The sequence below is a fragment of the Meriones unguiculatus genome, chromosome 3, assembly GCF_030254825.1.
Source record: "Meriones unguiculatus strain TT.TT164.6M chromosome 3, Bangor_MerUng_6.1, whole genome shotgun sequence".
NCBI lineage: Eukaryota > Metazoa > Chordata > Mammalia > Rodentia > Muridae > Meriones > Meriones unguiculatus.
The window spans coordinates 65,662,345-65,682,583 of record NC_083351.1 but is presented as its reverse complement, the minus strand read 5'-3'; the positions used below and the strand labels follow the sequence as shown (position 1 = coordinate 65,682,583).

Genomic DNA, 20,239 nt, shown 5'->3' with positions numbered 1-20,239 from the left:
CTTGTTTCCATTTGTCATTTTTAAAGTTTCTATTTTAATACATATTGAAACTTCTACAAACAAGTTTATAAAATAAACCAAATGGTAAGATTTCTCAGTCCATACACACAATCCAAGACAGACAGAGCAATATCATGAACAGGAATTTGAGGATGAAAGAGGGTGTGCTTTACCTTCTCAGTGTAGTACTCTCTGACTTCAGGCCTAATAGAATCAAAGTCCCCACTGATGAATTCAGGCAAAAAGCTGAAAGAAACAGTTCCATGTAAGTCAATGAGGCTGATGCATTCATTTATGAACTTTAAAACACAGCTGTAATGGCCAGAGAGAAAATTAAGGTACTCAAAATATGAAGAAACCTAGACTGTTTTCAGAGGCATTAGGATGTGCTGTCATACACTTCTGGTTTCAGTAGAGTAGACTGAGGCCAACAGGCAATAGCAACAACCCCAACTCCAACAATTGAGATTTGTTCTTTCAAACAAATAGATACTGATGAAGGTAAATGTTTAAAAATAAAATTAAAAATTCTAACACAAACAGCCTTCTATTTATCTATTAACTTCTTGCCATATTTAGATCTCAACATCATTTTACTCTCACACAACTTGGAACTTTCAACAGATTTGAATACAATGAACACATGACCAAGTCAGTTCAAACACATTTCCAAACACTTAATGACATATTTGTAGAAATAAAAGTCTTCAAGAAAGCCTTAAAATAGTCATCTGAAGTCCAGGTTTTCAGGTTCAGTAGATGGCTCAGCAGTTAAAAATGTTACTATGCCTGAGGATCTGATGTCCATCTCTAGGACATAAGTGCTAGAAGGAAGGAAGGAAGTGTCATGACATGTTTGCCTTTCCCCTAATCAATCAGCAATCATCAATCACTCAATCAATCAAAGCACTTCATAAAATACTCCAGATTTTATGCAAGAAGAGATCCTCAGTGTAGAATTTCTTATGATATTGAAAATTACTTTAAATTCACTTTCCTGTTACTTTTTAAAACTCTTTTTTTTTTAAAATTCTATTTAATTTTATCTTCATAAGTCATCATTTGTTTTGTACAAAGCACCTACACGACTTGGTAGAATTTCTCTGCCCCACTTAACATGTCTAACGGTGGAGGGAAAAGGACCCTGGAATTTTCAGTGCTCTAGCACAAGTGTCTTTCACAGCTAAGACATGCATAAAAAAGGAAACCATATTTTCAGTTCTGACAAAAATAATCTACAGTAGCTTGTGTTTGCAATTTTGTGGGTTCTTTTCTTCTTCTACCCTTCTCCACCCTTTTAAACTGCTAACGCAAGATAGGTGAGAAGACAGGATAGACAAGAAAAGGAGTAAAGTTACCATTAGACTACTTACTGCTGATTAGCGACATCAAGTTCCTTGGGGCAAGGATCATCTTCGCTGTCATGACATCTAATTTATTCTAGTCTTTGTGCAAAACTACTTGACAAACCACAATCACCAACCAACAGCATCCAACAACCAACCAGTCAATAACAGCAACAGTAACCCCACTTCATAGAACCCTAGCACTTATATAAATCTTTTATATAGTCCCAGAATTTCAAAGGTCACACACTCACCAAACCACACAGCTGGCAAAACCACACCCTTGCTAGAGCATAAGGAAAATCATAGTAACCTGCTGTGATTAGTCTCATATTTCCACAGCCGAGATTAAAACATATATACATAATATCTTTAATTTTTTAATTAATTATAATTTATTCACTTTTTATCCCAGCTGTAGTCCACTCCCTGGTCCCATCCCAACCCCACCTCCTTCCCTCATCTACTCCATGCCCCTCCCCAAGTCCACTGATAGGGGAGGGTTGTGCCTTCACTCTCATTGAATTTTAGGAAGTGTCTAATTTCTTTTTTCACTTCTTTCCTAACCAAGCTGTCTTTGAGTAGAGATTTGTTTAGTTTCCATGTGTATGTATACTTTTTGTTATTTCTGTTGTTGTTGAGGTCTACTTTTAGGCCAAGGTGGTCTGATAGGATACAAAAAATTATTTCAATCTTCTTGTATCTGCTGAGGCTTGCATTGTGCCTGACTATATGGTCAATTTGTGAGAAGGTTCTGTGAGGTGCTGAAAAGAAAGTATACTTTTTTGAGTTTGGGTGAAAAGTTCTGTAGACATCTATTAGGTCCATTTGATTTAGGATCTCTGTAAGTGTCATTATTTCCCTATTGAGCTTCTAACTAGATGATATGTCCCTTGGTGAGAGTGGAGTGTTGGAGTCTCCCACCATTACAGTGTTGGGATCGATCTGTGATTTAAACTTTAATAATATTTCATTTAAAAATGCAGGTGCTATGTATATGGGGTACAGATGTTCAGAATTGTGATGTCCTCTTGGTGCATTTTTCCTTTGATGAGAATGTTGGATCCTGTTTCTGCAACCATTCTGTTAGTCTTTTTATTGGACAGGTGAGTCCATTGATATTGATAGATAATAGTGACCAATTATTGTTAGTTCCTTTTATTGTGGAGTTGGTGTTGTTCCTATGTTTCTATGCTTGCTTTCTTTTAATTTTTTGTCATAAAGCTATCTATATCCTGTGTTTTCTTGGATGTAGTTGATTTCATTGGATTGGAATTTTTCCTTCTAGTACCTTCTGTAGGGCTGGATTGCTGTTTACATATTGTTTAAGTTTAGTTTTGTTATGGAATATTTTGTTTCCTCCATCCATGGTGATTGAAAGCTTTGCTAGGTATAGTAGTCTAGGTTGGCATCTGTGGTCTCTTAGAGTCTGCATGATATCTGCCCAGGCCCTTCTGGCTTTTTTAGTTTCTGTTGAGAAGTCTGGTGTGATTATGATAGGTATACCTTCATATGTTACTTGGCCTTTTTCCCTTGCTGCTTTTAATATTTTTTTCTTTATTCTGTAGATTTAATGTTTTGACTACTTATGTGACATGAGGAGTTTCTTTTCTAATCTAGTCTATATAGTGTTTTGTAGGCCTTTTGTATGTTTATGGACATCTCTTTCTTTAAGTTGGGAAAATTTTTCTTCTATGATTTTCTTGAAAATATTTTCTGGACCTTGGAGCCTGGAATTTTCTTTTTCATCTATTCCTACCATTCTTAGGTTTCATCTTTTCATGGCATCCTTGATTTGTTGAATGTTTATGTTTGGAACTTTTCCAATTTTACTTTTTCTTTCAGAGATGTATCAATTTCTGCAGTTGCATCTTCTGTGCCTGAGAGTCTGTCTTCTATCTCTTGTATTCTGTTGGTGATGCTTAACTTTGTGGTTCCTGATCATTTCTCTAAGTTCTCCAGCTCCAGGGTTTTCTCTGTTTCTGTTTTCTTTATTGATTCTAATTGTTTTCATGCCTTGCACCATTTCCTTCATCTTTCTGAATGTGGATTCATGTCTTTCCTATATTATTTTGTTTGTTTCCTCTCTATGTGCCTGTACTTGTGCCTCTACCTGTGCCTCTATTTGTTTGACTATAATTGCCTTTGAGAGCTTTGTTCATTTCCTCTTTCTGTGCCTCTAATAACTAGATAAGCATATATTTGAGATCATTTTCCTGTGTTTCTGGTGAATTAGAATATCCATTGATTTGTAGTTGCTGGTGAAGCCATGATGTCCTGATTTGTGTTGGATGTGTTCTTACGCTGCCCTCTAGACATCTGCCTATCTGTAACCTTCGCTGTTTGTTCCTGGAGTCTGTACTTCAGAATGGGCCCGTCTGTCTCTACAGTCTGGAGTATTCTTCAGGGAACATGAGAGAGGCCCACCGGTTTGAGAATGGGTGTTGGTGTTTTAGCTGTAGCTAAGGGAGGAAGGTTGTGGGCACATGTGCGTAAGCATGGGCTTGTGTGTGGAAGTGTGCCTTGAAAGACAGGGTGCTAGAGCTTGTAGATGCCTGGAATAGTGGAGCATAAGCACAAGAGAGGGATACTGGCACTGTTTGTAGGCACAACATGCATGTGCAGATGCCCTGAATACCTCAGTGGCCCCCAGGCCTGTCATAATGTCTTCTTGGTATTCAGCTTTGTCTGGGCTCCAGGAATTATTTGCCTGGACTCCACTGGGAGACCCACAGAAGAGGGGCTTCAATGTTGAGAACACTGACCCAAGGATCTCTATGTTACTCACAGTGGAGGTATGGTTTGGAGGGATCTGATATCTGGCTGCTAGCATAGAGGGACCCTGGATCTGGGGCTCTGCAAGTACTCACTTGAAGGCGCAATCACTCACTTGTAGGCATAATCAGAAAGTACTTAGGTTTCCTGTTCTCTACTCTCAGATTGGGCCCACAGGCACAAATGAGAATGTAGGACAACCATCAGTTCAGTGGTGTCCACTGCTTGGCTGCTGGGCAGGGAGACCCATAGTTGGGGTAGCTGTCTCTATTGTCTCAGTCACCAAGCAACGATGCTCCTGCTTGGGCTAGTTGCTGCCCACCACAGCCACAGACCTGGGAGGCTCATACTGCAGGGAGGCCCGTGTTTAGGGCAGTGGGAAGCAGAGGGAGTTGAATATTCACCACTCTCAGTCTCTGGAGACGTCCACACGTGACCTGGATCCAAACTGTCCCAGCTCACGTATTTTCCCCTCTTGCCCAGAAAGCCTCAATGTCGATGGTCTGGGTTCAGCTGCCCCTTCACTCACCAATTTTGGAATTTTGGATCCTGTGTCCCTCAGATATGGTGTGAGCTAGTTGCTGCCATCTTGGAATCCCCCTATTTCTGTGTTGGTTTTTTTTTTTTTTTCTAATTGGAATTTTATTGAATCTATAAATTGGTTTTGTTACAGTGGTCATTTTCTTTCTTTCTTTTTAATTATACTTTATTTACTTTATATCCCCCCTCTAGTTCCCTCCCTCTTCCCCTCCCAACCCCTCCCTTCCTCCTCCTTTTCCATACACTCCCCTACCCCAAGTCCACTGGTAGGGGGAGGGTTTCTTTTTCTTCCTTCTGATCCTAATCTGTTAGGTCTCATCAGGAGTAGCTGCATTGTCTTCTGTGGCCTGGTAAGGCTGCTCCTCCCTCAGGGGGAGGTAATCAAAGAGCAGGCCAAACAGTTCATGTCAGAAGCAGTCCCTGTTCACATTACTATGGAACCCACTTGGACACTGAACTGCCATGGGCTACATCTGTGCAGCGTTCTAGGTTATCTCCATGCATGGTACCTGGTTGGAGTGTGAGTCTCAGGAAAGACCCCTGTGCTCAAATTTTTTTGTTCTGTTGCTCTTCTTGTAGACCTCCTGTCCTCTCCAGATCTAACTATTATTTCCCACTTCTTTCATAAGATTCCCTGCATTCTGCCCAAAGTTTGCCCATAAGTCTCAACATCTGCTTTGATAGTCTGCAGGGCAGAGCCTTTCAGAGGCCCTCTGTGGAAGGCTCCTAATTTCGGAGTGGGGATTGAGCATTTTAGCCAGAGTCCTCCCTCTTGATTAGTTTCTTTAGGTGTACAGATTTTAGTAGGTTTTTCCTATATTATATGTCTATATGAGTGAGCATATACTGTGTGTCTTTTTAAAGAATGCAAAATCACACAATTCTCATTACAGTCTACTATTCACATAACAGGAGAATTAGATGAGTACACACTTATTTAATTGAGTAGCAGAGTCAAAGAAATAATAACAGTGTATAGCACTGGCTTACACTAGAGATACTGCATGTATCTATATGGCATACATATATCTATATGTATCTATATGAGAGGCAGCCCCAGCATTGTGAGCTCAGTCTAGGTCACAATAGCAAAGACCTCAGTGGTCTTCTTCTGGCTCTGGAGAGATGCTACTCCAAAACCAAAGGATCATGGGCAGATTGATAGAATTTTCAAGGAGATCTTCCCCAGAGGCAAGGGACACAGCTGCCTTTTTCCACTTAATGGGCAGAAAAATAAAACCATGCTTTATTTTCTTGACCCATGTGCATGCAACTACTACCAGTAGGCAACTGACCTGGCTCTCATCATACAATTTCCTATGACTACATGGTAAGAGGAAGGTGTATGGCAAAGATGAGGTCCACATAGTGGCCTACAGGATGGGACATGCTTGAAGCTCAGTACTGGGAGCCTAAGGTAGGAAGACTGGGATTACACTGTGTTACAGAAGGAGATGCTACCACAAAACCAACAGCTGCAGCTATGGCTTAATGATAGACCACCTGTTCAATCCTCAATAACAATAAGCAAATAAAAATCAATAATTTGAACCACATTCATAATGTGGGTGCATGAGAATCAATAATTTCTGTTCATTATTCATTCATGAACTGCATGACTGCATACAACAGACTTTAGGTTGCTTCAAGATGAGATCGAACAATAAACAGACTTAGGTTTTAAGTGGCCTTGTATTCTTCCAAATGGCTTCTAATAATTTCTCTTTCACAAAACTTCCTTGTGCACTGTATCTACTATTTCACTGTTCTCTTTACTTTTTTCTGGTTAAGGTAACTCACACACTTTCCAAGTTGCTTTTAAAAAAATTTCCAATAGACACTATTTTGCCATATGCAAATTAAATACTTTTTGGACTACAGAGTATTAGCTCTGGAAGGGGTAAAAGGAATCATTTCCCCAATTTTCTCATTATCTCTGCAAAGCTGAAATCAAACCAAGTGAATGTATGACCACTGTGCAGGAAAGCCACTTCCATTAAGGGCTCCCATCCATACCATCTGGTTCAAGCAAACTTCCTAATGAGACTCACTTTGTATTACTCTCCAGACTGTAGTTCCTTAGATATCTAGAAGCAATTTGGCAGTTTCCAAATAGCATATTGATTTTGATAATAAATGAAAATGAAAAATAAAAGCTGATACACCCAGGCAGCTGAGCATCTGTCCCATGGGATAGATCATCTTCAAAAGACAATTAGATTTCCTTTTATCTTTCTCAAACAAAAATATAAGAATGCAACCATTTAAATTCATTTAGACTTTATATGAAATATTAACAGAAAAATTATATAAATAATAACCAACTTTAGTTACTTTTTAATATAATTATCTTCATGTAACATATACAACACATTTCTATTAAACCAATGATTATTTCTAAGAAGACACCTCCCAAAAATAATATGGCATTCATGCTAAAATGACTAAGATTATTCTAAGTTTTCATCATAAAATACAGTATATGGAACTTCCTGAATTTTTACACTGCAATTAAAAGCCCATTGCACATATTCTTCTCTGCCTGTTTCCATGGCATTTGGGCATGCTGAAGGCATTCCTAGGGATGACACTTCACAGATGTAGAGGAGTTATGACATAAATGACGGTTTACACAAGAAGATTATTTTTAGACTGACTACACATAGCTGCTGACTGCAGGGATAGAGACTTGTGTAGCCCCTGTCTCCATCTGCCTACTCTAGATGTGGATACAAACAAGATACTTTTATTTTCAGTCTACAGTGGATGACATATTAATATTAAAACATGTCTAAAATTTAACACAATTCACCCAATCAAACTAAGAGGACTCCTTTGATACCTACATTTTATCTTACCACATATCACTTGTCAATGACAAAGAGGAGTCCAAAAAGGGTGAAAAAAATTAATGGGCTAATGGCCTATCACATGTAATTAGCAAGGAGGCTAATATATTTATAAAGTATAACTTAACATGATATGAGGAAATACAATCTTTTAATATTTCTTTCCTGGAAGCTATTCAGGGAGCTACTCTTCCACCAACACCTCCCTGCTTTCTGCCTCCAAGGAACATGTTACACCTCCCTTAATACTCAAACAGCATGAAGTCTCTTACTTTGTGCTTTCATAGGTAACAATTCTCTAGGTGCCACTTAGCTTCTGTTAGAGGATAAGTCTTTGACTAACCAAGCCTGGTGTCCCTCAAAGCAACAAGCACGTGGATGCTGACAATTACACACTAAGGGGAAGATTACACACTAAGAGGAGAAGAAAACAGCAGGGGCAGAGGACAGATACATAAGAAAAAGAAAGGATGAAAGAGAAAAGAGGCAGAGGATAAATTAAGAGAAATAAGATACAGACTCCTTTCTTCAGCCTCTGCAATGGGAATTTGCTCACTGTTTGTATCTGGGTGTATGTGTGGCCATCTTGCTTAACAGTGACTTTGCAGTGTGGGCTGTACCACTGAGAACAGGCCACTTATGTAGGGTGCCATGGTACTAGGGACATGGTTCAGGGGTCTATGGTAGATATCACAGGTTGGGCTCTAATGCTTACGGCATGACATAACTTACTATATTTGGTAGGAGCTTTTCATGTATGTGTGCATGCATGCACATGTAGCTTCACACTATGTGGAGGTCAAAGGGAAAACTTGAGGTGATAGTCCTTGCCTTTTCACCTTGTTTGAGACAAAAATCTCTGTGTTCCTACAAAGGGGGAATTCCCTTTCATGTTTTGCCTTTATTATCCATTTTTCCACATCACAGATCTGGACAGTCAATTTATTAACAAGGGAAATGATCCACCTTCTGCAGCTGTTTCCTGGCAGAGTAGGAGCCATCAGGAAGCCTTAGATTTTTCTGGATACTGTGTGGTTAAAGGAATATAAGCAGAGGTGACAGGGCACTTTGCAGAGGGAAGGAAGTGGCTCCTCCCAGAGGTTGAAGGCTAGACTGACATTTGGAGACGGAGATGTTCAGGGTTGGAGACAGGTGTGCTTGGCAACAGTAGAGTTAATATCTGACCTTGCTGCTTAATGACCTGCAATCTGTTCTATACTGTTTTTCAGTGGTTTCCTCGTGGACAGGTGTGGCAGGACTTTTCTCCCTCAGACATGATACTGGAACAGGGTTTCCTCTCCTGAGGGGGAGCTACACAGTCATAAGAACTGGCTAGGAAAGCACTCTTAGCATGGTGTGTCTCTTCCCTCCTTCAGCCAACCTAGCATTCAGAAGCAGGGTTCTCAGCTCTGTGTCCTGGTGCTGTCCAGCCTCTGCTCTGCCTCCCACCTTCTTAGGAACCACTGGCCTCACAGGTAGGATCACAAAGTCCTTTGCGATTGCATAGAAAATTCATGAATCTAGACTACACGCTAAGCTGCATGTAGCTTAGCAATTACTCTCAGCAATTACTCTTCTGAGAGTGAGAGTCAATATTTTAGGTTCTGAGGGTTATGTGGTTTCAGTCACATCTAATTAACTTTCCCAAAGTAGCATGAAAGTAGCCAGAAAACAGGAAAATAGTGAGCATGGCAGTGTTCCAGAAAAACTATTAGCTAGTTTGCCAATCCCTGTGCTAGTCCATAAAGTAAGACTGAGTGGACTGGATGGGACTGAAATCATTACACAACACATATGTTCTTTATCACACGAATTTCTTCCTTTCTCAAAGTATTCACCTGTAATAGTACTCCCTGGGTCAGTCTGTACTACCAAGAGAAAAAAATTACTTGAGATGTTAAAATGCTCATTTATATACCTAATAAAATTGATTAATTAAAGCCAGTCACATCACTAAGCTGAGAATTTCCATTTTCATGTGTTTAGTTATAAATATGGCATGTTTGTATACATGTACACCTTTGTGAAAGAGAGTTTGTATGTGTCTGTATGGACATATGTGTGTGCGCATGTGTGCCTGTACCACTCAAGTAATGTGCATATGAAGACCAGAGGTAGACATCGGCTGTTTTTCTTTATCACTGCACATGTAGCTTTTTAAAGACAGGCTCTCTCACTGAACTGCTAGCTAATGATTAGGTGAGGCTGTAGGGTTCTGTCTAATGCCCCTTCCTCAGAGCAAGAGTGACAGACACATATTGCCAGACTGGGCATTTTTCATGGATGCTGGAGATATATATTAATGTCCCCATGCTCACACAGAAAGCACTTTACCAACAGGGACATGCCTCTCACCCCTCTAGGTTATATATTATTCATAACGTATATTTAACAGTAAACATATAAGTAATTTTAAAATATTTTATACTGTGGAGAAATAATAAACTTTGAAAAGAAGATGCTTCACTCCAAACTTAGTGTTTTGAGACAGGGTGTCTATCCATAGCTAGAGCTGACCTTGAACTTTGTTTCCTACCTCAGACTCCTCACTGCTGAAATTATATCCAACACCCAGTTAAAAACATACATTTTAGGAGAGCTTCCTCATGGGTTTACATTATAATTTAAAACACGAGTCAGCACCCCAAATGTTACAAAAAGATCAATTAGTGTTTGAAATGATATTTAATACTGACTTCCTAATGATGTACTTAATCAAATATTTTAATATTCAGCATGATGTCTGATAAGGCATTCTTAGACCAAGCATGGCATGCTCTGTCAGAAGTGGCTTTCTGCCTTCCCAGGGCTGCCAGGTGATTATTAAAGGGGTCATGTAGCGTGTTGCTACTGACCTTCGCGACATCTGAGAACCAGTTTTCTAGGCATGAAGGCATAAGCAGTGTCTGCTTACAGCTTTGCTAGGAAGTCAGTGGTAGGTAGTGTCAGGGGATTACATTTACTCAAGATAATCAGCTTTTCTGCTGCTGATTCTCCTGGCTGGAGCAAAGAATGATGGCACAGAAGAAAGAAAAGATAATTCAACAGAAAACCTTAGGCAAAGTGTTTTGGAAGGAAGGCAATTTTTAAATTTATTATCAACTCTGCTTAAAACGTATTATCTTCTTTGCTGCAGAAACAGTGACAGAGGAAGGCAAGGCGTGGAGCAGCGACAGGAATGAAACCTGTAGCACATGCTGCAGATCTGGACACCAAATATGGGCTGTACATTCAATTATGTGTTATACATAAGATAACAAGCGATGCATTTAGGTGAGTCCTTATATGTGACAAACACCCTAGCAAGCTTGGTCTGAAAGCATCTACTGTGTTTCCAGTGCTCACCGCATTTCTAAAAACAAAGCTTATTGGTTGTACAACTTAAGCATACAAACTGCAGTAATTTTATTCTTTCAACATCTGTACTAGAGGCTGTCTGTAGCAGGCTCATTATCATTTGCTCAGATTTGGTTGAATTTTGTCCAAAATCAGAGTAAGAGCTGGAGAGTGGGTTGCCAATTATTTAAGATGTACAATTACTTTTCTAGACACAAGGTAAAATGATATAATAAAAACATACCAATAAGCTAGCACCAACTATTTATATTAAATAGACTCTGTACAGAGCATCCTCCTGGCTGTTAAACTGCCTTTTAAAAAATCTTTCTCTACATTTTCCACAATAGAAATACACATTTTAAACCTGAAACAGCTAAAACAATACTCAAATATCAGCTCTTACAGTTTAGATTCTATCTTGCTACTTCTGGACTAGGAAGCCTTAGACAGTTCGAGTCTAAGGGTATAGGACATGTCAATGCTCAATTTCAGCTCAAAGTTTTAAACATGGATTTACAAGTGAGGAGAGGGCAGACTTGAAACACTTTATGCATAGAGGACACTCAATTCAGCTCATCAGCTTTTTACAAAGAATATGCCAGAAGAAGAAGAAAACAGGAAACAACCTAGGAACCTGCCACAGAGGGCCTCCGAAAGCCTCTGCCCTACAGACTATCAAAACAGACGCTGAGACTTATGGCCAACTGTTGGGCAGAGTGCATGGAATCTTACGTAGGAAGTGGGAAATAATAAGAGCTGGAGAGGACAGGGTCTCCACAAGGAGAGCAACAGAACCAGAAAATTTGAACACAGGAAACTTCCCAGAGACTCATACTCCAACCAAGGACTATTCATGGAGATAACCCAGAACCCCTGCACAGATGTAGCACATGACAGTTCAGTGTCCAAGTGGGTTACAAAGTAATGGGAAGAGGGACTGCCTCTGACATAATCTGATTGGTCTGCTCTTTGATCACCTCCCCCTGAGGGGGGAACAGCCTTACCAGGCCACAGAAGATGACAATGCAGCCACTCCTGATGAGATCTGATAGACTAAGATCAGAAGGAAGGAGAGGAGGACCTCCCCTATCAGTGGACTTGGGGAGGGGCATGCGTGAAGCAGAGGGAAGGAGGATGGGATCGGGAGGTGAGGAGGGAGGGCCTCATGGGAGGATACAAAGTGAATAAAGTGGAATTAATAATAATAAAAAAAAAAGAACATGCCAGAACATCAAGACACTGGTTAGGACAGTCTCTAGAGGACCAAAGCTTAATAGTGAGCACACATGCCATGGGCCAGGCTTTGCAGAGCCATGTAAGTGAGAAAGAAGGGATTTGTGAGCACTGACACTGCACAAAACATTAAATCGGTGAGGTTCTGACATAAATGTTTAAAAATACATATATATGACCTACAAGCAATGAAGCCTACAGAGAGATGAGGAGAAAGTGGGGTTAGCAAACAAGATGACGGACACAGGCAGGGTAGACATCCTGACTGCTGAGACCATAGTGGGTTATAGCCTGAATATTGATGTCCCTTCAAAATTCCTATGTCAAAACCCAATCCTTGGTGTGCTGGTATTCAAAAGTGGGGTGAGGTTATATGGAGATGATTAGGTAAACCATGAATGGGTTTATGAGCCTTACAAGAAAGGTCCAGAAGGACCGAGTGTTCCTTTCACTGTAAAGGAAACACAAAGAAGGCAGTCTATATACTAGGCAAGATCCCTCAACCTAAGGAGTCTGCTGGAACTTCCTGACTGAACTTCTCATTCTGTGCAAGTATGAGAAATCAATCCTGTTGTTTAGAAGCTGCCTGGCTTAAAACATCTGCTATAACACCCAGGAATGGGATAAGGTACTGATGTATCAGTCACCCACTTATATGCACATATGACAATTTCTAATGAGGGGAAGCTTCACAGCTTCTCTTACACCAGAGTGGGGCTTAGCATTCTTCACACAATGAAAGTTCTGCCGGAAAATTGCTCTTCTTTATATTAGGTCATTTCCCTCTCTTTACTCTACCCAAAGCACTTACTTTCCAAATGTACCTAGAAAGTGTAAGGTATGATAGCAGCTGATGGAATGGAATGTAAACTATGGGGTTATTTCCTGGCAGGAAGTGGTGCTGGGAATAGAGAAGGGTGGTATGGCACCAGAAAGCACCATGTGATAAGAAAAGTTGGGAGAAGCCCATACAGTGCAAATAAGGTTCAATCTCTTATTTATGAACATGAAAGAGCCAGAAGCACACATATAGGTTAATGCCATCCTTCACCTTAGCAAATATAAAAGACTGGCTCACGGACAGTGAATTACTTTGTGTAATTTATTTGTTCTATGCTTCCCTCTGTGATTCAGCTGAGACATAATACACAGAATTCAATAAGTACAGCCGGTGATAAATGCCATTAGGGTCACTAATAGGTTGTTTGCTCCTCCCAACTTTTCTGGAACAAAGAGGCAGCAATCTGCCCACCTCCAGTGTCTGCTAGCAGAATTTTTAATTTTGACTCTGCCTTTTCCCTCCCTAGCTTTCCTTAAGAAAAGGACCAGGAAAGAAAGCCTCCAAGTCTTACCCTATCCTATAAGACAAGTGTATTAGCAGTGGAGGCAGTGAGAAGCTTCTGTTGCTGCCAGCTTGTGGCTATCCCCTTGCCTCCAGCCCTTTATATGAACAATGGTGCGTGGTCCTAAGGGAATGATGCCAAGTTTGGGCAGAGCTCCGCAGCTCTACACAAACAGCCATATTAGAGGAGTCCCAAGAAATGAGGTCAAATGGTAAGGGCTTAGGCACAGACCCATGAAACACTATGATCACTGTATTACCAATTACTAATGATATTTAAAACAATATTTGGAAGACACACGAAGAAACTACAAAAGACAAACACTGAGTGTCCTTGTTCAAGCAGCATCTCAAACAGACCTAAAATCAAACAGGAAAGTAAAATGTATAAGATATCTGATACATGTCTGGAGAGACAACTTAGTAATTAAGAGTATGGCTGCTCTTCCAGAAATGTTGAGTGAAATAACCAGAAACCACATGGCACTTCACAACTATCTATAATGGGGTCTGATGCCCTCTTCTGTCATGCAGATGTACATTCAGATAGAACACTCATAATAAAATAAATAATTTTTAAAAATTAAAAAAATATATAATACCAAAGCCATGGAATTTAAGTATCTCAATATGTATAAAACCTATATATATATATATATATATATATATATACATATATACATTGCATTTTTCAATCTCCAAAATTTTATGTTGGTCAATCTATTTATCAACTCCCCCATGTTACTTTATTCATTGGAAGGAGATAACATAACTGGCCACTCCCTATTCCTTGGTTCTCTATTATTCATTTAAAGGCTCCCCGTTCTGGGTTCACTGTTTATTCCTACTGTCTCTTTGCTGTCTTCTAATTCTATCAGAGTCTGAACATGTGCCCACTACCCCGGCTCAGTCACTGGCTGCTGTCTCTTCTTTCTGCACTTACTGGTTATTCAACTAAATTCTGTTGCCTTATATGCCATACATTCAAGCTGCAATCTTACACCTCTGCTGAGCTCATAACAAGTGTCCAGCCACCTGCTCATGGTTACACAGTCTTGTAGCAGAGTTCTGCCCCAATCCAAAGTCTCCCTTTTTAGCCTCACTAAAGTCGCCTAGTGAAAATTAATTTCTTCCACAAAATCTATGGTCATCCTTGGTTTTCTTTGCTTTTTTTTTCTTTTTATAACTTATTGTCCCACCAATTCTATGGGTTCCCCTCAGCTCTTTTGCTGCGGTACAACCCTAATAAGACAGCTGATGCCATTCTGCTGCCCTACATCCTTTGGTGTTTTTTGGTTCTGACTCACAATCAGTAATATTCCTCCCAAAGGTCTTTCAAAATCAACCCACATGTACAACCCATCCCATTCTAATAAGTTCCCATCTTTCTATCTCATATAGGTTATTGGCCAAGTTATCCATTATTTCTCCCCAACATACTTGGTTATGGATGGCAAACTTTTTTTCTTAATCTTCAAATGATGCTATGTAAGCTTATTTCTGAACCACTGAAATGCATACTTGTGGCCATCACAACAGAAAGCAGCAGCAGTAATGGTATGGGAGGCATGAAGTGTCCTAGGCCTCACCTGGAGGCACAGGCTGCCCTTTACCCCTGGAGCAATCTCTCTAGCCCTGAGAACAACTTAGGCAAGCCTACTGAAGGTTGGAAAATGAGAAAAGATTTGGTGTTCAGTCATTTCAGCTGTAAACATATAAAACCCACCCACAGGTCAAAACATTTTTAAAACTCTCACCAAACTATGACATTGTAATATAAGAAGCAATGCATATTTCAGTTTAGTTTGTTTGTTTTGATCTCCTGACAGAAGGATCTCTAACACTCTGGGAATCTCTGGATAATGTAATTTTGCTGAGATGCATGGTGACTGCGGTCCCTAAAGTCAGACTCAGGCTGGACGATGGTCACGACCAAAAGACATAAACATAAAGATAATTATTTTGTGAGGATCCCTCTTCAAAGGTGAGTCTAGGCTGTCAAATAGATACTAAAAACTAACCAGGCCATCTACATAATGGGACTCTCTAACAGAAAACCCTAAATAAAGAGAGAGAGAGAGAGAGAGAGAGAGAGAGAGAGAGAGAGAGAGAGAGAGCAGTTGAGAGGGCTTTCAGCTCAGAGAATAGTCTAGTTAAGTCTTTGGTCATGTGACTTTCCTTGGTTACCTTTGCTCCTAGGTGTGCTAACTTGACTCTTTCCTAAGAAAAGCATTAAAGCATTAGCATAATGGAAAGACACTTCCCACCAAACAAAGCTTTAGAGTGCTAATGCCACAAGAAGAACTCTCTCTGAAAGCCTGATTACTGCTAACAGGAATCATCAGACCACTGTATTATGCGAGACTGTTCTCTTCACTGACTGATAAAATGCTAGGATGACAGAAACTGCAGTTGTTTTTCTTGTTCCTAACGGAGGGAACTGCTCTCCAGTCACTAATAACCAACTAATGTACAGCCAGGCAGGAAGAAATTGAATACACACTAGAGGCCACAGTGATAAATAAGTAGATTTCACATGAAGTGAAAGAATGATGATCGCACAAAGCAAACTGCACTGGAGCTGCCAAGCTCAGCTGCTGTTTTAGTCAATTTGCCAGAACCCAGAAAACTTCTTTTCTGTTCTTTTTGTTTATAAAGCTGATTGCTTGCTTGTTTTTTAATGAAAATTTAAAAATCTATAAAATTCTCATCTTAAGTTTTTTTTTTTTTTTTAAAGATTGTCACTGTACTATTAAAGAAAAGCTCTGGCTTATAGTCTAAAAATATTTTTACATATAAAAATGTAAAATCAGGGCTGAAAAGATGGCTCAGCAGTTAAGAGCACTTGCTTCTGTTGCAGGGGAGCTGGGTTCTGCTCCTGGCAGCTTATTGCCTTCTGTAACTCCAGGAGATCTGATAGCCTCTTCTGACCTCTGAGGATGCCAGGCACACACATGATGCACAAACATATCTGTAGGCGAAACACTCATATGTGTAAAATGATAAATAATTATTTAAAAAGTGATAGAAAATAGTTTTCTTTCCTTAATTACTACTAGATCTGGGCTGAGTAATTCATACCATATAATTTTTCCTTAGTATTATTTCACTAAAAGAATTTAAATCAAAATTTTTTTTTTTAGTTTTTTTTTTTTTAAACAAAGCATCAGAGGCGTTTATGCATTGGGTGATTAAAACTATAAAGAATTTTACTTAGGAAAACATGCACAATAACAATAGAGCTGCTTTTCTGATGAACAATATCCTTTTATAAAATTAGGGCATCATTACACCTCTAATACACTTCTAAAATAATTCCTTGAGAATTGCATATAATGTGTTTTGATCATATAATCCTACTTCCCACAACTCTTCCCAGGTCCCCTGCCCCTTTCCATCCAAATTTGTGTCTTTCTGGGCCCATTGATCAAGACCAATTAGTCCTGTCCAAATATTCTTTTAAAACTGTGGAAGGCTCATTTCCCAGAAGGCAGGAGGATTATTTGTACTACTTATACGACAGCAGGTGGCTACTTCATTCCCTTTCACTATCATTAAAGCAAAAGAATGTCCCCTAGCCCTGAAAACAAGTTTCACCTTCTGCATCTGTCCAACACTGTTGTCACTTCCTGTCTTGATCACCCCAGCCACAAACGGGGTGAGATGGAACTTGAAAGCAGTTGGAATATTTATTTCGTTTATAGCTAAGGATGTTGGACACCTTTACGGATTTATTGTACATTGTATTTCTTAAGATCTACCTATTCAATTTGTTACTTGCACAACATAATGGAAAACCATATGGAAGTTCCTTGTAGAAATAAAATAGAACTGCCATGTGATCCAGCTACAAACTCTTGGGTATATACCCAAAGACTGAAGGCAAAGTCCCACAGAGATAGACCTGCACATCCATGTTGCACCTAAAACAGACTACTGACAGAACCAGCTGAGATACCCCTCAGCAGATGAAAAGATAAGAACATATGCTGAATTTCCACAATGGAATTCTGATCAGCCATAAAGAAAATGAAAGGATGACATTTCATGAAAATAGATGAAACTGAAAAATTTTTAGTGCAATAAGCCAGATGCAGAAAAACAAATGCCATGTTTTCTCACATATGCAGAACATAAATTTAAAATTATCTGAATACTTAATATGTTTGTGGATCCAAAAAAAAAAGCATAAGGATCATGAGAAGGTAGTAAGTGATCTTAAGAGAGGTGGGAAAATGAAAGCAGTGTAATACATGTAATAACAAAGAAGAAAGTAGTCAGCTTAAGGGAAGAATAAAGGACAGAAATTAAAGGAAGGAAGGTAATGGAGAAGGGCAGTGAAGATGCCATGACGAAACCCATCATTTCCTCTATGTGTTAGTTAGTTGTTTCTGTAACAAAATATCTGACAAAAGCAGCTTAAGGAAGGAAGGGTTGAATTTAGCTCAAATCATGGCAGCCAGAGGTTGAAGGAACCGGGAATTCTGTATCTGTGGTCAAGAAACAGAACAGCTGATGTTTCTGCATAGCGTTCTTCCTTCTTTTCCTTCAGTCCGGGAATTTAGCACATAGGACAATTCCTCTAATACCTGATGCAGATATTTCTACAATTAACTTAATCTTGATCATAATCTAATCTATATAATCCCTCATAGGCATGCCTAGAGATGAATTTCTATGGTGAGTCTAAATCTCATCAAGTTGACAATCAAGATTAATGTCACAGTATAATGACTTCAAAAGTAGTTTAATAAAAAAAAAAGATGGATAGATATGAAAAGTATAACATTGAGCAAAATAATCTGAAGACAGGAAGGCATATGTACCCTCATATTTAGATCCTATCCTTTAACGTATACATTTGTGTACATACATAGATGTAAATGTGGATAAAGCCTAGATGAATTGAAGAGAGATTAAAACCCAAGGACAGGTGGTGATAGGACTAAAGGATACATGTGACATGAAAGAGGCAAAGGGATTTTGAGAGAGGTTACAATGGCAAATTAGGAAGATACCATGGAGTGAAGGAAAAAGGGGAAAGAGAACCTACTAAAACATTGTTTGAAAAATGTCTTATGGTATCTAATGAGCTAGTATGCTAATTAAAAATAAAATTTAAAGATATTTAAATTTAAGATATAAAATATAGAGAAAAGATAACAAAATCCTAATCAAAGTATTCCTTATCACAGTAAGACACTATTAAGTTAGAGCAGTAAGTATAGAGGTAGAAATAAGAAAAACAAAGGCTATAAACTGTCTTAGGGTTTAGCACTGAGAGCCAAGGCGACGTGGATAGACATTTGTAGGAAATTGAGATACTGGAGGAGACACGCACGCGTACACACACACACACACACACAGATTTATTGGCTAATGAGCATATCAATACTGTAGAGAGATTGAACTGTTACAGGTCCAAAGGCTAATTACCTTATCTTGTCTAAGTTTTGGCTCTCTGGAACAGCCATTCCTTGCCCTCCTGTGTCAGAACTAACACCTTGTGACAAAGATAAAAACATTTTGTAATCTATTAACTTAGCAGGCCAACTACCTGCTTTGATTCAAGCCATTTGTGAAATAGCTTCCACACTGGAACATCAAATTTGGGATACAGATCTATGTTCCTGGGTTATGGACACTCAAAATGGCTCCAGCATAAAGTTATCTCTTGTTCCCTTTCAGACAAGAGATATAGATTCTGTGTCAAGATTTGTATACCCACTGAGAATCCATTGGAGAAAATTAATTTTCCTTTGCATGCCTTTGTCAGGTGGAGTCCGCTTTTTGGTTAGGAACTGAAATACTTCCCATTTCACTTCCCATTTCAGCATTGGGACACCAAGTGGCTTGACCCTGCGCAGCCCTGTGGGTGTGAGTTCCTATGTGTATCAGTCCTACTGTGCCTGAAAGACACTGCTACCTTAGTGTCATCTATCCCCTTCAGTACCTCCCTGAGCCCTGACAGGTAGGGTTTGACGAAGACATCCCATTTAGACCTGAGTGTTCCAAAGTCTCTCACTCTCTGCACATTGCCCAGTTGTTGTTCTCTATGTTTTATTTGGCTGTTCTTCTTGATGTGCTTAGAAACTTACATGCCTTAAGTATAAAAGGAAGTTACATCCCTCTCCAGAAAAACAGACAAACTAAAAACCCCACCAAGCTGCAACACTAGAAAGAAAAACAGTGGCAGATGTGCCCTCAGAACCTCAGCTCTGCTGAAGTTGTGATCCTGTCTAAGAAAGGAGAGACAGATGAGAATTCAAGTACAGTTCCGAATGCCAGTTCCTCTCAGTCTAAGAACTTTTCCAGTTCTCAGAATGTAAGCACAGCTGTGGTTCAGCTCTCCAGGTCATTAAAAATCCTACATGTTTTCTATATCCATCTTCCAATCTCCCCACAAAAGGAAATTTATGGAGACACCAGAAGACAAAACAACTTCTCATGGAGCCCCTCTCTGGAAGATAGTTAAGAATTCAGGCACAATTAATAAAATTTACTTTGGAAGTTGACAAGATTCCTTTTATACAGAGATATTTCAAACAAAAAATTTAAAATGGAAATTCAACAAGCTTGTCCTTTCTCCTCTTAGGTAGAAAGCTCTAGGTTCCCAGGAATCTCATAAGAAACCCCAATCAGCCAAAGCAGTGTCTTAATTTCCTTGTGCAGCTTTAAGGCTTATGCTTCATCTTATCAGATAACAGTACTATCCAAGGCATCTTTTGAACCACCCTGCCTTTACACTTATCAAAAAAAAAAAAAGGGAAAAAAAAGACAAAAAAGAATTTCTAGCTTCCTTTTAGGCTGTGAGT

At 39.3% G+C, this 20,239-nt stretch overlaps 1 protein-coding gene across 7 annotated transcripts in view; it reads right to left on the bottom strand.

Moving 5' to 3' along the window:
• The window catches only part of Tpk1 (thiamin pyrophosphokinase 1), a 378,233-nt gene that overhangs the window by 226,724 nt on the left and 131,270 nt on the right, over positions 1 to 20,239 (bottom strand). For 5 of the 7 annotated variants that reach the window (XM_060380097.1, XM_060380100.1, XM_060380095.1 and 2 more), the window contains one exon: positions 174 to 246. The exons of the other annotated variants lie outside the window; for them this stretch is intronic. In XM_060380097.1, the coding sequence (XP_060236080.1) occupies positions 174 to 246 (73 nt within the window). The remainder of the gene's footprint in view (positions 1 to 173; positions 247 to 20,239) is intronic. 7 annotated transcript variants of the gene reach the window in all.